General features: G+C 39.1%; 1 protein-coding gene across 2 annotated transcripts; it reads left to right on the forward strand.

The window, feature by feature from the left end:
• The first annotated feature begins 1,840 nt into the window (after positions 1 to 1,840).
• Positions 1,841 to 12,276, forward strand: LOC120424290 (succinate dehydrogenase [ubiquinone] flavoprotein subunit, mitochondrial-like). 2 transcript variants are annotated; one of them, XR_005606355.2, is made up of 4 exons: positions 1,841 to 2,126; positions 9,397 to 11,145; positions 11,209 to 11,530; positions 11,712 to 12,276. XR_005606355.2 is itself a non-coding variant. In XM_039588377.2 (3 exons), exons 1-3 carry the CDS (start codon positions 2,073 to 2,075, stop codon positions 11,386 to 11,388), a joined length of 1,983 nt encoding a protein of 660 aa, XP_039444311.1. In that variant the 5' UTR covers positions 1,841 to 2,072; the 3' UTR covers positions 11,389 to 11,534. The 2 variants fall into 2 exon arrangements, 1 of the variants encoding a protein (XP_039444311.1); XM_039588377.2 differs by lacking the exon at positions 11,712 to 12,276 and having other exon boundaries at positions 11,209 to 11,534.
• Positions 12,277 to 13,718: the final 1,442 nt, after the last annotated feature.

The following is a 13,718-nucleotide window of genomic DNA, read 5'->3' on the forward strand; positions in this document are numbered from 1 at the left end:
AAGTTCGTGTGCTTGACCTACCTCTAGGCATAAGCAATGATGACGTAGTCAAAGTGATGAGTAAATACGGCGAAATTTTAACCATCACCAACGACCGCTGGATTAACTTCTTCCCAGGGATCCCAAATGGAGTTCGGACCCTGCGGATGTTGCTGAAACAGCCAACGCCGAAATCAATCACTGTAAACAACGCTGCTGCAGCAGTGACGATTATAGGCAAAAAATCGCTTTGCAAACTCAAAGCAAAGAACAAAAAATGTGGGGATTCGAGTAAAAAGGTGAACCAAAAAAGCAGTAAACCACCGAATGAACCTGAGCCAAGCAGCAGCAGCAGCAGAAAAAGCAACAACAGTAAACCAGACCAAAATGCAATGGAAACAAGTGAAATTGCCGAAGAATCTAACGATGGATTCGAGACCGTGCTTTCTAAGCACACTCGCAAATCCCGGAAGCGCTTGCAAGCATATTTGGACGCGGATTACGACTTAAGAACAAAACGAAGAGAGATGGCTAAAGAAGAAACAACAGATGAAGAAGATGAAGATGCCATACAAGCAAAATATTATTACAATAAGTGTTATGAGTTAACGGTTAAATCCTCGAAGGAAGAGGACGAAGAAAAAAGTAAAGAACTTGATAATTTAAGATCCAAATTTGCCCGTAAATATTTGAAACTAAGACAGAAATCGTTAGAAAAAAGGCATGGTATCAATCATTGAAATATAGCCAGACAAGTGATCAAAAACTTTGTAAACTTTCCTCTTCTACTATCCACCTTGAAGAGACGAATGCACAATGGTGTAAAATCTCTATAATAAAAAAAAAAAAAAATTTAAGAATTTAAGAATTTAAGAATTTTAGAATTTAAGAATTTAAGAATTTAAGAATTTAAGAATTTAAGAATTTAAGAATTTAAGAATTTAAGAATTTAAAAATTGAAGAATTGTGGTGCAGAGTATCGAGCAATTAAATGTGAGAGTGTGTGCGTGCAACATGGAGTTAAACTTTTCAAAAGGCCATGGTAACCTTCACAGCAACTTCACAGAAAGTTTAACTCCATGTTGCACACACTCTCACTTTTAATTTCTCGATACCGTATATTTTTTAATAAAATGTATATCAATTTTAAATAATATAAAATATGATGTGTAAACAACGTAACATATGTTTCAGCAAAAATTGTATGGTCATCAATTATATAATCAATTATATTTATTATTTGTTTGGTATAGTTTATGATTCCTTCATTGAAAGTTCAACAAAATACATTGAACATTTTGGTTCATATAAGAATACAAATTGGTAGCACCATCACAGGTACAATTTATTATTTGCCAATTAAATTTACCTAGTATTTTAACACACATATTTAGTCTGTTCAAAAACAATTTAAGATCAAAAATCAATCCTTAAACAATAAAACCAGACATTAAAAAAATACCCCAACATCCATCAATTCCAAATATACATACGTCCCTTCAAAAAGACTACTTAAATTTAGTAATAATAAAACATAAAATTTATTACAACTACATAATAATAAAATGCTTGATTTAACCCAACTTGCAAATTTTATGCAAGCGTGTACTCACACCAACTTGCAGTTACTTTTCAACACGAAAGAGAAGAGAGAGCTTGCAGAAAAGTACGGGAACGGTTTTGCTGCAACTTCAGCCTCTCTCATTGCAGAAATTCTGCCTGGGATAAAAGTTACTTTTGTTGCAGAAAAGTACGGGAACGCTCTGCTGCCGTTTTTGTGCAGAATTGCAGAATTCTGCAGTACGGGAATAGACCTTTTGTCTGTCACATTTTTCGCTAGCGGCCACGGAAAGCTCGCGAGTTGAGTTGAGATTTTCAGTCTACAACACACGCGATTCGCACTTGTGCGCGGCGTTTGGTCGTGGGCAGATTAATTTTAGAGGATTTCTCTCTTCTCCCCCCTCGACTCGACTCGACTCTTCCCTTCACCGTGGGTCGAGTTGTGTGAAAATCTCGTGATCGTCGTCGATTTCGCTAGTGGTGCTGCTGCCGTGGGTTTTAAAACTGTGCTGTGGTCGGTGTGACACCGGAAAATGAGCGGAATGTTACGTCTACCGTCGCTGCTGGCCAAGAGCGCCCTGTCCGCGGTAAGTGCCCCGTGGGGGGAAAAACGGAACTGATAGCAACGCCTGCTGTTGCGCGTACCTTGCCAAGGAGTTTGGTGGCGTAGCCAAAACTTCCGACGTTCTCTTTTTTTGTTATGTAATCTTCCGATTATTTGCAGCAAAAATTAACGAATTTTCGCCTGATAATTGAAACATTCAACGGAAACGAGCGAACTGAAGCGTAGCGAGAAATTATTTGCAGTGAAAACTTATCAAAACTATGATAAATTTAATTGCTTGAAGCTTCCAGAAGCCAGGTGAAAAACGCGTCAGAAAAAGTGCCACCCAAAACAAGCCTCTTTGGAGAGAGAGGTTATGTTATGTCAATGATTGCGAAATTCAGTTTTCCGAATGAAATTATGTTGCGTTTTTCCGATAACCGATTTTCCAGAAAAAAAAACAGTTCGTAAACTCTAGATTAAATTTTCAAAACAACCTATCCCTCATGGGTTTCCTATGCAGATAGGGCCTTTTGAAAATTTAATCGAGAACTAATGTTTATCAGAATCGAGAATGGAATTCAATGAAAAGCATGTTGTGCTAAATATAGATTATTTTTATCATGATAGACGATAGTATTATCGAGAATTTGAAGTAATCAGAAATCAATCAAATAATATCTTTAAAAGCGCAGTAATTCCCAATATTTTAATTTTCCTTATTTATAAAAGTATTAACGTTTCTTGGGTTACTACAAATTACAGTATGATTTTTTAACAAAAATGTTGCATAACTAGTTCATAAATAATAAGATTTTTTCCTTAAGTTGTTAATCCATAGTTGAAAAGAATCAATGATAAATAAGGAATTATGTTTAAATTGATTTGTATGTTGTCAACAACACTATTGCGTGACGCACTTAAAAAACGCCGAATTCAATGAACACAAGCTCTGTGTTTAATATCATGCCAATCAAAAAAGATCCACTGCGGAATGAAAATAATTTCCTCGGCGCTTGACTTGCGTGACATACGCCGCCAATTATTTCCACCAAATTAATACTTATTTGACAATGTGATTCAATTTTGAGCTTGAAATTGACACGAAACCTTGGGCGTCGGAGAAGATAATAGTTGTTAATGTACACTGCCGTTCTACGCATAATTGTCCCATGTTCAAAAAAGTGCATTTAAGAAAAACGCGATTGAAATTTTTCGTCCGATTTCTGTGTTTCTACGTATAATTGTCACGTGGGTTCCTATTCGCCCTATGTGTCCCTAATCGCCCAAGTTAGCAGTTTATCATCCTTATTTGTGATTCTTTTGCTATACAACAGGTAAACAAGACATAATGCTTAGTATAACTAATGATTCCGTGTAAGAAAATATCTGGGTGGACAATTATGCGTAGAAGTGCAACGATGGGACAAACAGACTTGGTATTGTTTTTTATGAGTTTCCGAACAAAGTACCAGATTTTATGTGTTTTTCTTAAAGTACACATCAGACTAAACTTAAAAATGTTATAAAGTTAAAATCGTCCAAAACTGACATGGGACAATTATGCGTAGAACGGCACTCGAACAATGAAATTCTTTATTCGACCTCGTAGACCCACCTTCATGTATACCTATCGACTCAGAATCAAATTCTTAACAAATGTCTGTGCGTGTGAATGTCTGTAAGTCCGTGCACCGAACAATATGCACACGTTTATCTCCGGACTGGCAGAACCGATTTGGACCGTTCTGGTCTCATTCGATCCGTCTCGGGGTCCCACAAGACCCTGGTCAATATTATGAAGTTTAGAAAAGTACTTCAAAAGTTATGCTAAAAAAACGTTTTTGGCTACACTTCGGAAGATTGTAAAAAGGGTGTTTTTTGTAAGAAAACCCGTCATGCTATATATTCTTATAAAGGTGTTTGAAAGACCGTTCCAACGCTTTCAAAAGATTAAAGATCTGACTACCCCATCAAAAGTTATGAGCACTTAAGTGATATTTATATACTTTTTTGAGGACGGATCTCAAATATTTTAATGATAAAGTTGTCCGGTTCTATCATGCGACCCATCATTTGATTGGTAATCAAAAGACTTTTTCAATAAGCCCAAAAGTTTGAAGATCTGTAAACCCTATCAAAAGTTATAAGTACTTAAGTGGATTAAGTAACGTTTTTGTCATGAGTGTTTAGTATTTCTACACGCAGAAAAACAAGGCATATTTGAATCAACAGAACATTTTGTTGATTTGAAAATTAAGATTTTTGTTGAATCAACGCTAAACGTCAAAGCAACTTTTTCAAAACAACAAAAGATTTTTGTGGAATTGAGAAAATCAAGGTTTGTTTTTAATGGTTGTTTCAGGCCTATTGTACAACCCTAACTATTATGCTTTGACAATTTGCATTTTTTAAATGTAAACTTGAACCATTAAGTCGCAACAAAGCGTGTCAAATCATAATTTGAGACAGAAGGAAAATTTAAAAATGTAGGATGAATTAAATTAGAGAAAATTTACAACAAATGCTCAAAATTGCCAATAAAAAGAGCAGTATTTCGGAAACTTTTCCAGTAGCCTTTGAGAATAAGAAGGGGTTGCCGATTGTCCACGCTTCATACAAAAACTTTTTCTTTTTTTTTCATGGAAAATTGTCCACATCCAAAATAGTGTTCACCTGGGTGCTGAATAGTGGTTCGCAAAACGGCCTCAAATTTGAACTGTCAAAGTGGAACCAATTTACTGTTCGCGAAAAGTGGAGAGTATTGTTATCGATCAAAAATTGTTTTTTTTTTCAAGAATGATTTTTTTTTTTTGGCTTTTGTGGAAGAAGTCTTAAGAATCTTAAGAACATTGAAGGCGAGATCGTATTTTTTTTATAATAATGAATGGAAGTTGTTTATAGAGTCGATGCGGTTGTACCATACAGAAGCTGTCTTAGTTGTTTGATTCCGTTTTCAAACCTACTGATTTAGTGAAAATCTTTTCTGTTTGTTGGGTCAGCTTTGCTAGAATTAGCGATGATTCTTCGCTGGACCAGGAAGAGCTGCAGGATTCCAAAATAAGCCAAGGTATTTATCTTCGACATTGCAAAATGATGCTCTCGTCGCAGTTCTTTCCAGCAAAATTATGTAGAAAACAAGACAAAATAAAACGCATACCACTGATTTTAAAACAACTCATCTACCAGTATGAAAATAGTCATGCTTGTGCTTGAACAGCTTCCTAGTTTGTAGATGTAAACAAAGTGGGATCATTCGAAAATCACGTTACAAATTCTCTCTATTCATTACCCAGGGCCAGTACAGATTGTCTAGGGAAACAGATTGGCCAATGTTTCTGGACACCAAACGCGCTGGACACCAAACGCCGCGCGCGGAGCTTGAATGAAATATTTGCAAATATCTCGGCTTTGCGTGGACATAAATTGAATATTAAAAAAAGCAAAATGATCTCCGTAAAATTTTCTATAAGCATAATGCATTAGTTTTGGGTCCAAAATTGCTTGGCTCGTTTTGGGGAGTGATTTTTGATTTTTTTTAGCTAAAAAATATAATTTTTTCTCCCTGAAACGCCCTGCCATGCCCAAACACAAGCTTTTTTGGACTAGGTAAGTGATAATGTTCAACAAACAAAAAATGTCTTCATTCATTTCGGGTCTCCTACGAAAAGCAGAATCTCAAAAGGCCGAATCCCGTAAGGCCGAAATTCAAAAGGCCAAATTACTCGAAAGGCAGAATTCTCATAAGGCCGAATCCCAAAGGGCCGAATGCTCAAAAGGCCGAATCTCATAAGGCAAACCGCGCCCAAAAAGGCGGAAACGCATTCCAAACTTCGTTTGTAATGCGTTTCCGCCTTTTTGTGCGCGGTTTGCTATTATTATTATTTTAAACCATAGTTATGTAATAAACATTGCACAGTGGTCCGAAACCGAAATCTAGCGTGACAAAATTGATAGCGGCCACACGTTAAGATTTAGAGCTTTGGTGTCTTCGGGACAAATGATCAGGGTCAATAGGGGCATCTTTTGGTATGGTGGACATTAGGGTGGTCCAAATTTTAGGGTGGTTCAGAATTTTTATTTGGCGGGATGACGAAATAGCGCTTTGGTGTCTTCGGAGGAGTTGTAGGGAACACCATTCTGAGCAACTTTGCTGAAGGGCACAAAGCTCTATCTTCAAACGGGAAGTTCCTAGAGCCATTTTTGTAATTTAGGTTGAGGTGTTTATGACAAAATGAGTTTTTTGAATTTATCAACTTAGGCTTATGTCGTAGCGAGTTGGTGCCTTCTAAACATTTGAAGAGCTTATAAAAACACACATTTATCTTCCAAGAGAGCGAAAATCGAACCTTTTAAACGAAAGTTATAGCCAAAATGTGAATAACTCGAAAAGGTGGTGGAGTTTGACCTTGCTCTTAGAAGCATCTGAAAGTACACATTCTACAGTACATTTGCTGAAAATATCTCGGAGGTCTTTTTTGTTTAACTCATTTAATCTTAATTTGAAAATGAGCATTTTTAAATCGTTTTTTGCCCATAACTTTTGATAGAATTGGCCGAAATTCGTTTTTCAAGAACAAAAATGTTCATTTTGACAAGCTCTACAATTGTCTAGAAGGGCCCAAAAATTTACAAGTTGATCTAGTGGTTGTAAAAGAAGAAACAAGTTTTTACTGAAATATTTCAGGAATCAACAAAATAATTAAATTTATTCCTGAAATATTTCAGTAAAAACTTGTTTCTTCTTTCCAAAGCGCTATTTCGTCATCCCGCCAAAATAAAAATTCTGAACCACCCTAAAATTTGGACCACCCTAATGTCCACCATACCAAAAGATGCCCCTATTGACCCTGATCATTTGTCCCGAAGACACCAAAGCTCTAAATCTTAACGTGAGGCCGCTATCAATTTTGTCACGCTAGATTTCGGTTTCGGACCACTGTGCATTGGTTTCGAAAAAAAGAAGGCTGCTAACAAAATTTTAAAATATTCTATTTATTTGCCGCAAAACAATAATTTTAATTGTTTGAATTATTTGAACTTGGTGACGAATGATCAAATTTCGGTTACCGTCACCATAATTCAATCAACAACAAGATTGAAACACTTTTGAAATGTTTTAATTCATTCTACGCTACTCATTTGTATGCATGGTAACAATATGATCGGTAAAGATAAACAGAATGTACTCATTATGTACTTATTTTGCATAAAATTATAAAAAAGAACACAGTTCAGTTCAGTTCAGTTTACTGTATCTTTGAACATCATAATTAGGCTTAGTGATTTTTCACGCTCGAAAACTGCAAATTTCACAGGGACCTAAATTTGAAAACACCAAATTTCACTCAAATTTTGCGGAACTTAACAAATGTTAAAATAACTCTGAAATCCTATGTTTGAATCACAGAAACTACTTGTTATGCTTCATTATATATTATTCTTCAATAAACTAAAAAAAATCTTTTCTAAATTTGAAGACGACTCAAAAAAAATTTCTTAATTTTCAAAAAAAATCCTCCTGGTTTATGGATGGGCTCTATATATATTTTGAAACAAAATGTAGGGCACGCGTATTTTCAAGCTAAAATGTTTTCGCTAATTTGCTTCTAGTATATCATTTTACATTTTATTGAATTTCATATCAAAGCAACATTTAACAATCTTGTCCAGTCAAAATGAGTTTAAGGGTTTTAACTCACGTTTCAAAAACTAAATTTAATATCAATTTGCAAAAATAATATAATTTTTAACAATATCAAAATTACTATTCTAAATGAGTCTTTTATCAAACAAAAAGTAGTATTTTTCAACTTTCAAGGGAATCATCCACCCAAATAAACAAATATCGTTAAAATTAAACAGGCCCAAAACATAATTTAAGTGTTTTTAAAAAGTGAATCCAAAGATAAAAATACTCTTGATTTTATTTTGAATAAAACAAAGCTTGAATCTATAAATTTCTTTCAAAACTATACATTTTAAATAAAAGAGCAGTAATTTTTTTAACCAAGAATAAAGTTGATGAAAAAAATGTGTTTCATACAAAAATGACTATTTTAAATCGCTAATAACTTTTCGAGTTTTACGGCTTTGGTATGTTCTATAAAGTTGTAGAGTATTAAATTTCCTATGAGAATCTCACTTTTGAGAATATTTGGATGGCAGTAGGGCACCCTGCAGACAACCCCGTTAGAAAGCTGGGGTTTTATTTTTTTCCCATACAAACTTCACTTTCGAGTATCAACGGGTAAATGTTGCCCAATTTTGCTCATATTTGGCCCAGAGTCCTAAAATAGCTCAAGGAACAATATTCAGCTTGTGGAGCGAGGTTTTGAGAAAAAGTCCCATATGCTGGGCACCCTAATATATATTCAAGCTTTTTAGTTTAAAACTAATAAAATTTAATTAAATAGTCTTTTTGGATGAAATATTTATTAAGTTGTTATTTCAAAAAATGATTTGAGAAAATTTATAAATTTTACGACTTTTACGCCGTTTACGAAATCGTCAAAAATCACTAACCCAATGTTGTTGTTGTTGAAGATTTTATTAGGGGAACTTTAACTCTATGGTTCATGCGCTCCCGTAAACTAACCCTATATTACTAATTAAATCAGGGTATTCACTCGCTTTATTTTACAGTAATTCATAAGATTATTTCTATTCCTTTTTGAGTTTGATAAATTATTTTGAGAAAAATAGTTACATTTTCACACAAACATAACATTTCACGGAATTTCGCGGAAAAAAACAAATTTCGCGGATTTCACGCTGTCCGCGAAATCGTGAAATTTCACTAACCCTAATCATAATCAATGAAAATCGTGAAAATGTGAATTAAATTCTGAATTCCGTAATCATTCTGCCTTTCGAGACATTCGGCCTTTTGAGACGTTCTGCCTTCTGGGCAAAAGACAAAATTCGGCCTCTTGTATTTCGGCCTTCCGAGATTCTGCCTTTTGAGTTTCGGCCTTTTGAGGCAATCCCTTCATTTCATCGTATGATGAAATTGTCGTTTTCTCACTCTTGGAATTAAGTCACCACTTTTAGCATTACTACTATGTACTATGAATTGTTAGTAATGCTTTTGCAAAAAAATATCAATTTTTTAAAGTGTTCTGCGATAAAATTACTCTTCAAGCTAGATTAATTTATTGTTATCTTCAGGTTGATAAGACCAACAGCAAACAAGCGGAGATATAAATTGCGTATTCTGATGTTTGATGTTCCCTTTGCAGTTGTTGCCTTTGGGCACGTGTAAACGATTACAAGACTGATACTGACCGAAAAAAATCTCTCTCCTATTCCAGACTCGTGGCCTGGCGGCGCCTTCCGCCCAGCGAGGAGTGCATTTCACCGTGGGCCAGAACAACGCCAAGTCGAACGCGGACGCCATCTCGAAGGAGTACCCGGTGGTGGACCACACGTACGATGCCGTCGTGGTCGGTGCCGGTGGAGCGGGTCTCCGGGCTGCGTTCGGTCTGGTGGCCGAGGGCTTCAAGACGGCCGTCATCACGAAGCTGTTCCCGACGCGTTCGCACACCGTTGCGGCCCAGGGCGGAATCAACGCCGCGCTCGGCAACATGGAGGAGGACGACTGGAAGTGGCACATGTACGACACGGTGAAGGGATCCGATTGGCTTGGAGATCAGGATGCGATTCACTATATGACGAGGGAGGCACCGAAGGCCGTCATTGAGTTGGAGAACTATGGCATGCCGTTTTCGCGTACTCCGGACGGCAAGATCTACCAGCGTGCATTTGGTGGTCAGAGTTTGAAGTTTGGCAAGGGTGGTCAGGCGCATCGATGCTGTTGCGTTGCGGATCGTACCGGCCATTCGCTGCTGCACACGCTGTACGGCCAGTCGCTGAGCTACGATTGCAACTACTTTATCGAGTACTTTGCGATGGATCTGCTGATGGAGAATGGCCAGTGCGTGGGTGTGATTGCGCTGAACCTGGAGGACGGTAGCATTCATCGCTTCCGGTCGAAGAACACCGTGCTGGCTACGGGAGGTTACGGTCGTGCGTACTTCTCGTGCACATCGGCGCACACCTGTACCGGAGACGGAACTGCGATGGTTGCCCGTGCTGGATTGCCCTCGGAGGACTTGGAGTTTGTGCAGTTCCACCCGACGGGTATTTACGGTGCCGGTTGTCTGATCACCGAGGGATGCCGAGGAGAGGGTGGTTACCTGATCAACTCTCAGGGTGAACGCTTCATGGAGCGATATGCACCGGTGGCGAAGGATTTGGCCTCCCGTGACGTCGTGTCCCGTTCGATGACCATCGAAATCCGCGAGGGTCGCGGTTGTGGCCCTGAGAAGGATCACGTTTACCTGCAGCTGCACCATCTGCCCCCAGAGCAGCTGGCCCAGCGTCTGCCCGGAATTTCCGAAACCGCTATGATCTTTGCCGGCGTTGATGTGACCCGCGAACCTATTCCAGTACTGCCAACTGTCCATTATAACATGGGCGGCGTTCCAACTAACTACAAGGGCCAGGTGCTGACCGTCGACGCCAGCGGCAACGACCATGTCGTGCCCGGACTGTACGCCTGCGGAGAATCCGCCTGCTCGTCGGTTCACGGTGCTAACCGCCTCGGAGCCAACTCGCTGCTGGATTTGGTCGTGTTTGGCCGTGCCTGCGCCAAGACCATTGCTGCCGAACATCGCCCGGGTGAGAAAATCGCCGACATCAAGTCGAACGCCGGCGAAGAGTCCGTCGCGAATCTGGACTGGGTGCGCAATGCAAACGGTGCCATTCCTACCTCAGAGCTGCGACTCAACATGCAAAAGACTATGCAGACGCATGCGGCCGTGTTCCGTGAGGAGAAGACCCTGCAGGAGGGCGTCCGCAAAATGGGCGAAATCTACAAGACGATCAAGGACGTCAAGGTGTCGGATCGGTCGCTGGTGTGGAACTCGGACCTGGTCGAAACGCTGGAGCTGCAGAATCTGCTGCTGAACGCCAACATGACCATCACCGCCGCCGAAAACCGAAAGGAGTCACGTGGTGCCCATGCGCGCGAAGACTACAAGACCCGCGTCGACGAATACGTAAGTTGTGGTAGTGTTCGTTCCATTCTAGTTCCGCTTCTAACCCGACTTTCTCCCCCACAGGACTACAGCAAGCCCCTGGAGGGCCAGCAGAAGAAGCCCGTTGAGGAGCACTGGCGCAAGCACACCCTCACCTGGATCGACCCGGCCACCGGCGCCGTCAAGATCGATTACCGCCCGGTCATCGACCAAACCCTCAGCGAGGAGTGCAACACCGTTCCGCCGGCGATCCGTTCGTACTAAGCGGCGCTTCTCTTCATCCGTTTGCTTCATTACAACTCAAGCCCAAGCTGCATCACAACGGGTGTGATCGTGACTGGTTCGCACAGCGAGAGAGAGAGAGAACGTAGAAACCGGCAAAGTGATAGAGTATTACTTCTAAACTGTAAGTAATTGAGCGAGAAATGTTTAATTTTTCACGGTCACCGATTAAGATGGAGGTGTGTGTGTTTTGCTATCTGCTGATCTCGCGGGTCAATCCGAAGCTGATATGGCTAATCTTGCGCACGCGCCATCCCACACATGACAGCGTTGCTGATTGCCTTTTCGTTTTGATTTCCCCCTAGGTCCAACCAACCAATCACAACGATAGCGCGCGCATCAAAAGCCTCGAACAGCAGCGTACTCTTCATTGCAAACATCAGCCTCAACATCGCTTCGTAGTACCCAGGGATAACAATAGTTACGAACAAGCTACACCAACACCAGCTGTGTTTAAAAAAAACGAACGAATTCGAAATTGTGCTTAAATTAAAGTAGAATGGAACATGAGAGGAAAAAGTGGACATTGCGTGTGTTTTGATGAAAATTATTTATTGTAACACTAGACAGACGGTCGTACTTGTACGAACCAGTAGTGAGAAAGAAATGAAAAAAAAACTTCAAACTAATCGTAGCTTAGTTTTGATTTTTGGATTTGACTGAATCCGGTACTTATTCATGGTTTGGATTAAAAGTTGATGCTGAAGTGTTTCCGCGAAGTTATTGTGTATTCCTGGCTACGTACGCACCTTTTGACCTTTTTTTCTGTTCCTTGATAGATCTTTCCGTTTACAATTAGGTTGGAAGGCAACAACAACTACTACAACAAATAAACACTAACGTACACAAATAAAACGTTATTTATTGTAAGCGCTGGGTTGTGTTGGTTTCTGTGAAAGAAAGTCCTGATCGAAATTGAAATTTGATTGAAAAAGACTGCGTTCCTGACCGAATGCGTTCTTATCTAGGTTTATGATTCTCTTAGAAAAACGGTACTTAATCTACCCTAAGGTGGTTGAAGCCTTCCTCACATTGATATAGTTATATTTTTCATTTGATAGGGTTGTTAGATTTTCAATCTTTTGGGGTGTTTGGGAGATCTTCTGATTACCCACCAATGATGGGCCGAAAGTGCCCGTAACTTTTGATAGGGTTGCCAGGTCTTCAATCTTTTGGGCGCGTTGAGGATTTTTTTTTACCTATTTAACGATGTGTCACATGATAGATCCGGACAACGTTTTCATCAAAATATTTGAGACCCGGCCTAAAAAAAAAGTGTATAAATAACACTTAAATGTTTATGACTTTTGATAGGGTTGTCAGATCTTCAATGTTTTGGACTCGTTAGAAAGGTCTTTTAAATACCTTTCTAAAAATGTATAACATGACGGGGTTTCTTACAAAAACCACTCTTTTACAATCTTTCGGACTTTTGTTAAAACCGTTTTGCCTTCCTCACCTTATCGCTTATAAAATCACTCGAAAAATAAACTTTTTAATTATACCTCCTAGACCTACCGTCATTTATACATATCTACTTGGAATCACCAGCTGAGAAAATGTCTGTGTGTTTAGCTGTATGTAGACATGTGTACCGAATCAATTTCACTGGAATATCTCGTCACTGACTGAGCCGATTTTGACCGTATTGGCCTCATTCGATTCGTCTCGGGATCCCATAAGTCCCTATTGGAATTCATAAGATTTAGTAAACTACATCAAAAGTTATGCCTGAGAAACTGCTGCATATTAATTTTACAATTTGCAAAAAAGGGTGGTTTTGCATGAAAACCTGCCATATCATATATTTTTAGAAAGGTTCTGAAATGACATTTCTTGTGTGTTGAGAATTTTCAAGATCTGACTCTAAAATTACAAGCAGTTTAAAAAATACTCTGAGTTTACATAACTTCAATCTATTTCCCCACGGCGGTGTATGTAAAAACTTGACAAGAAGTCTGTAGGCAGTCTGTTTTTTTTACTCATCACTTATTTTTATTAGGACCTCTTTGGTGCTACGATCACGTTAGGGGCGATCCATAAACCATGTGGACACTCTATAAATTGACCGAGCCACGTAGCCCAGTGGTAACGCTTCCGCCTCGTAAGCGGTAGATCGGGGTTCAAATCCCGGCTCGGACCAACACAACTGGTGATCTTTTCCCTTCTGGAATCGATAGCTCAGTAAAGGGAAGGCAGTGTATCGTCACTGGGAAAGATTTACTTTACTTTACACTCTATAAATGAGAAGAAGGCACCAACCACCTAAAGGTGGATTAAGTAACGTGTTTTAGCATATCTTTTGAAGTACT

The sequence above is a fragment of the Culex pipiens genome, chromosome 2, assembly GCF_016801865.2.
Source record: "Culex pipiens pallens isolate TS chromosome 2, TS_CPP_V2, whole genome shotgun sequence".
In the NCBI taxonomy this organism is placed as follows: Eukaryota; Metazoa; Arthropoda; class Insecta; order Diptera; family Culicidae; genus Culex; species Culex pipiens.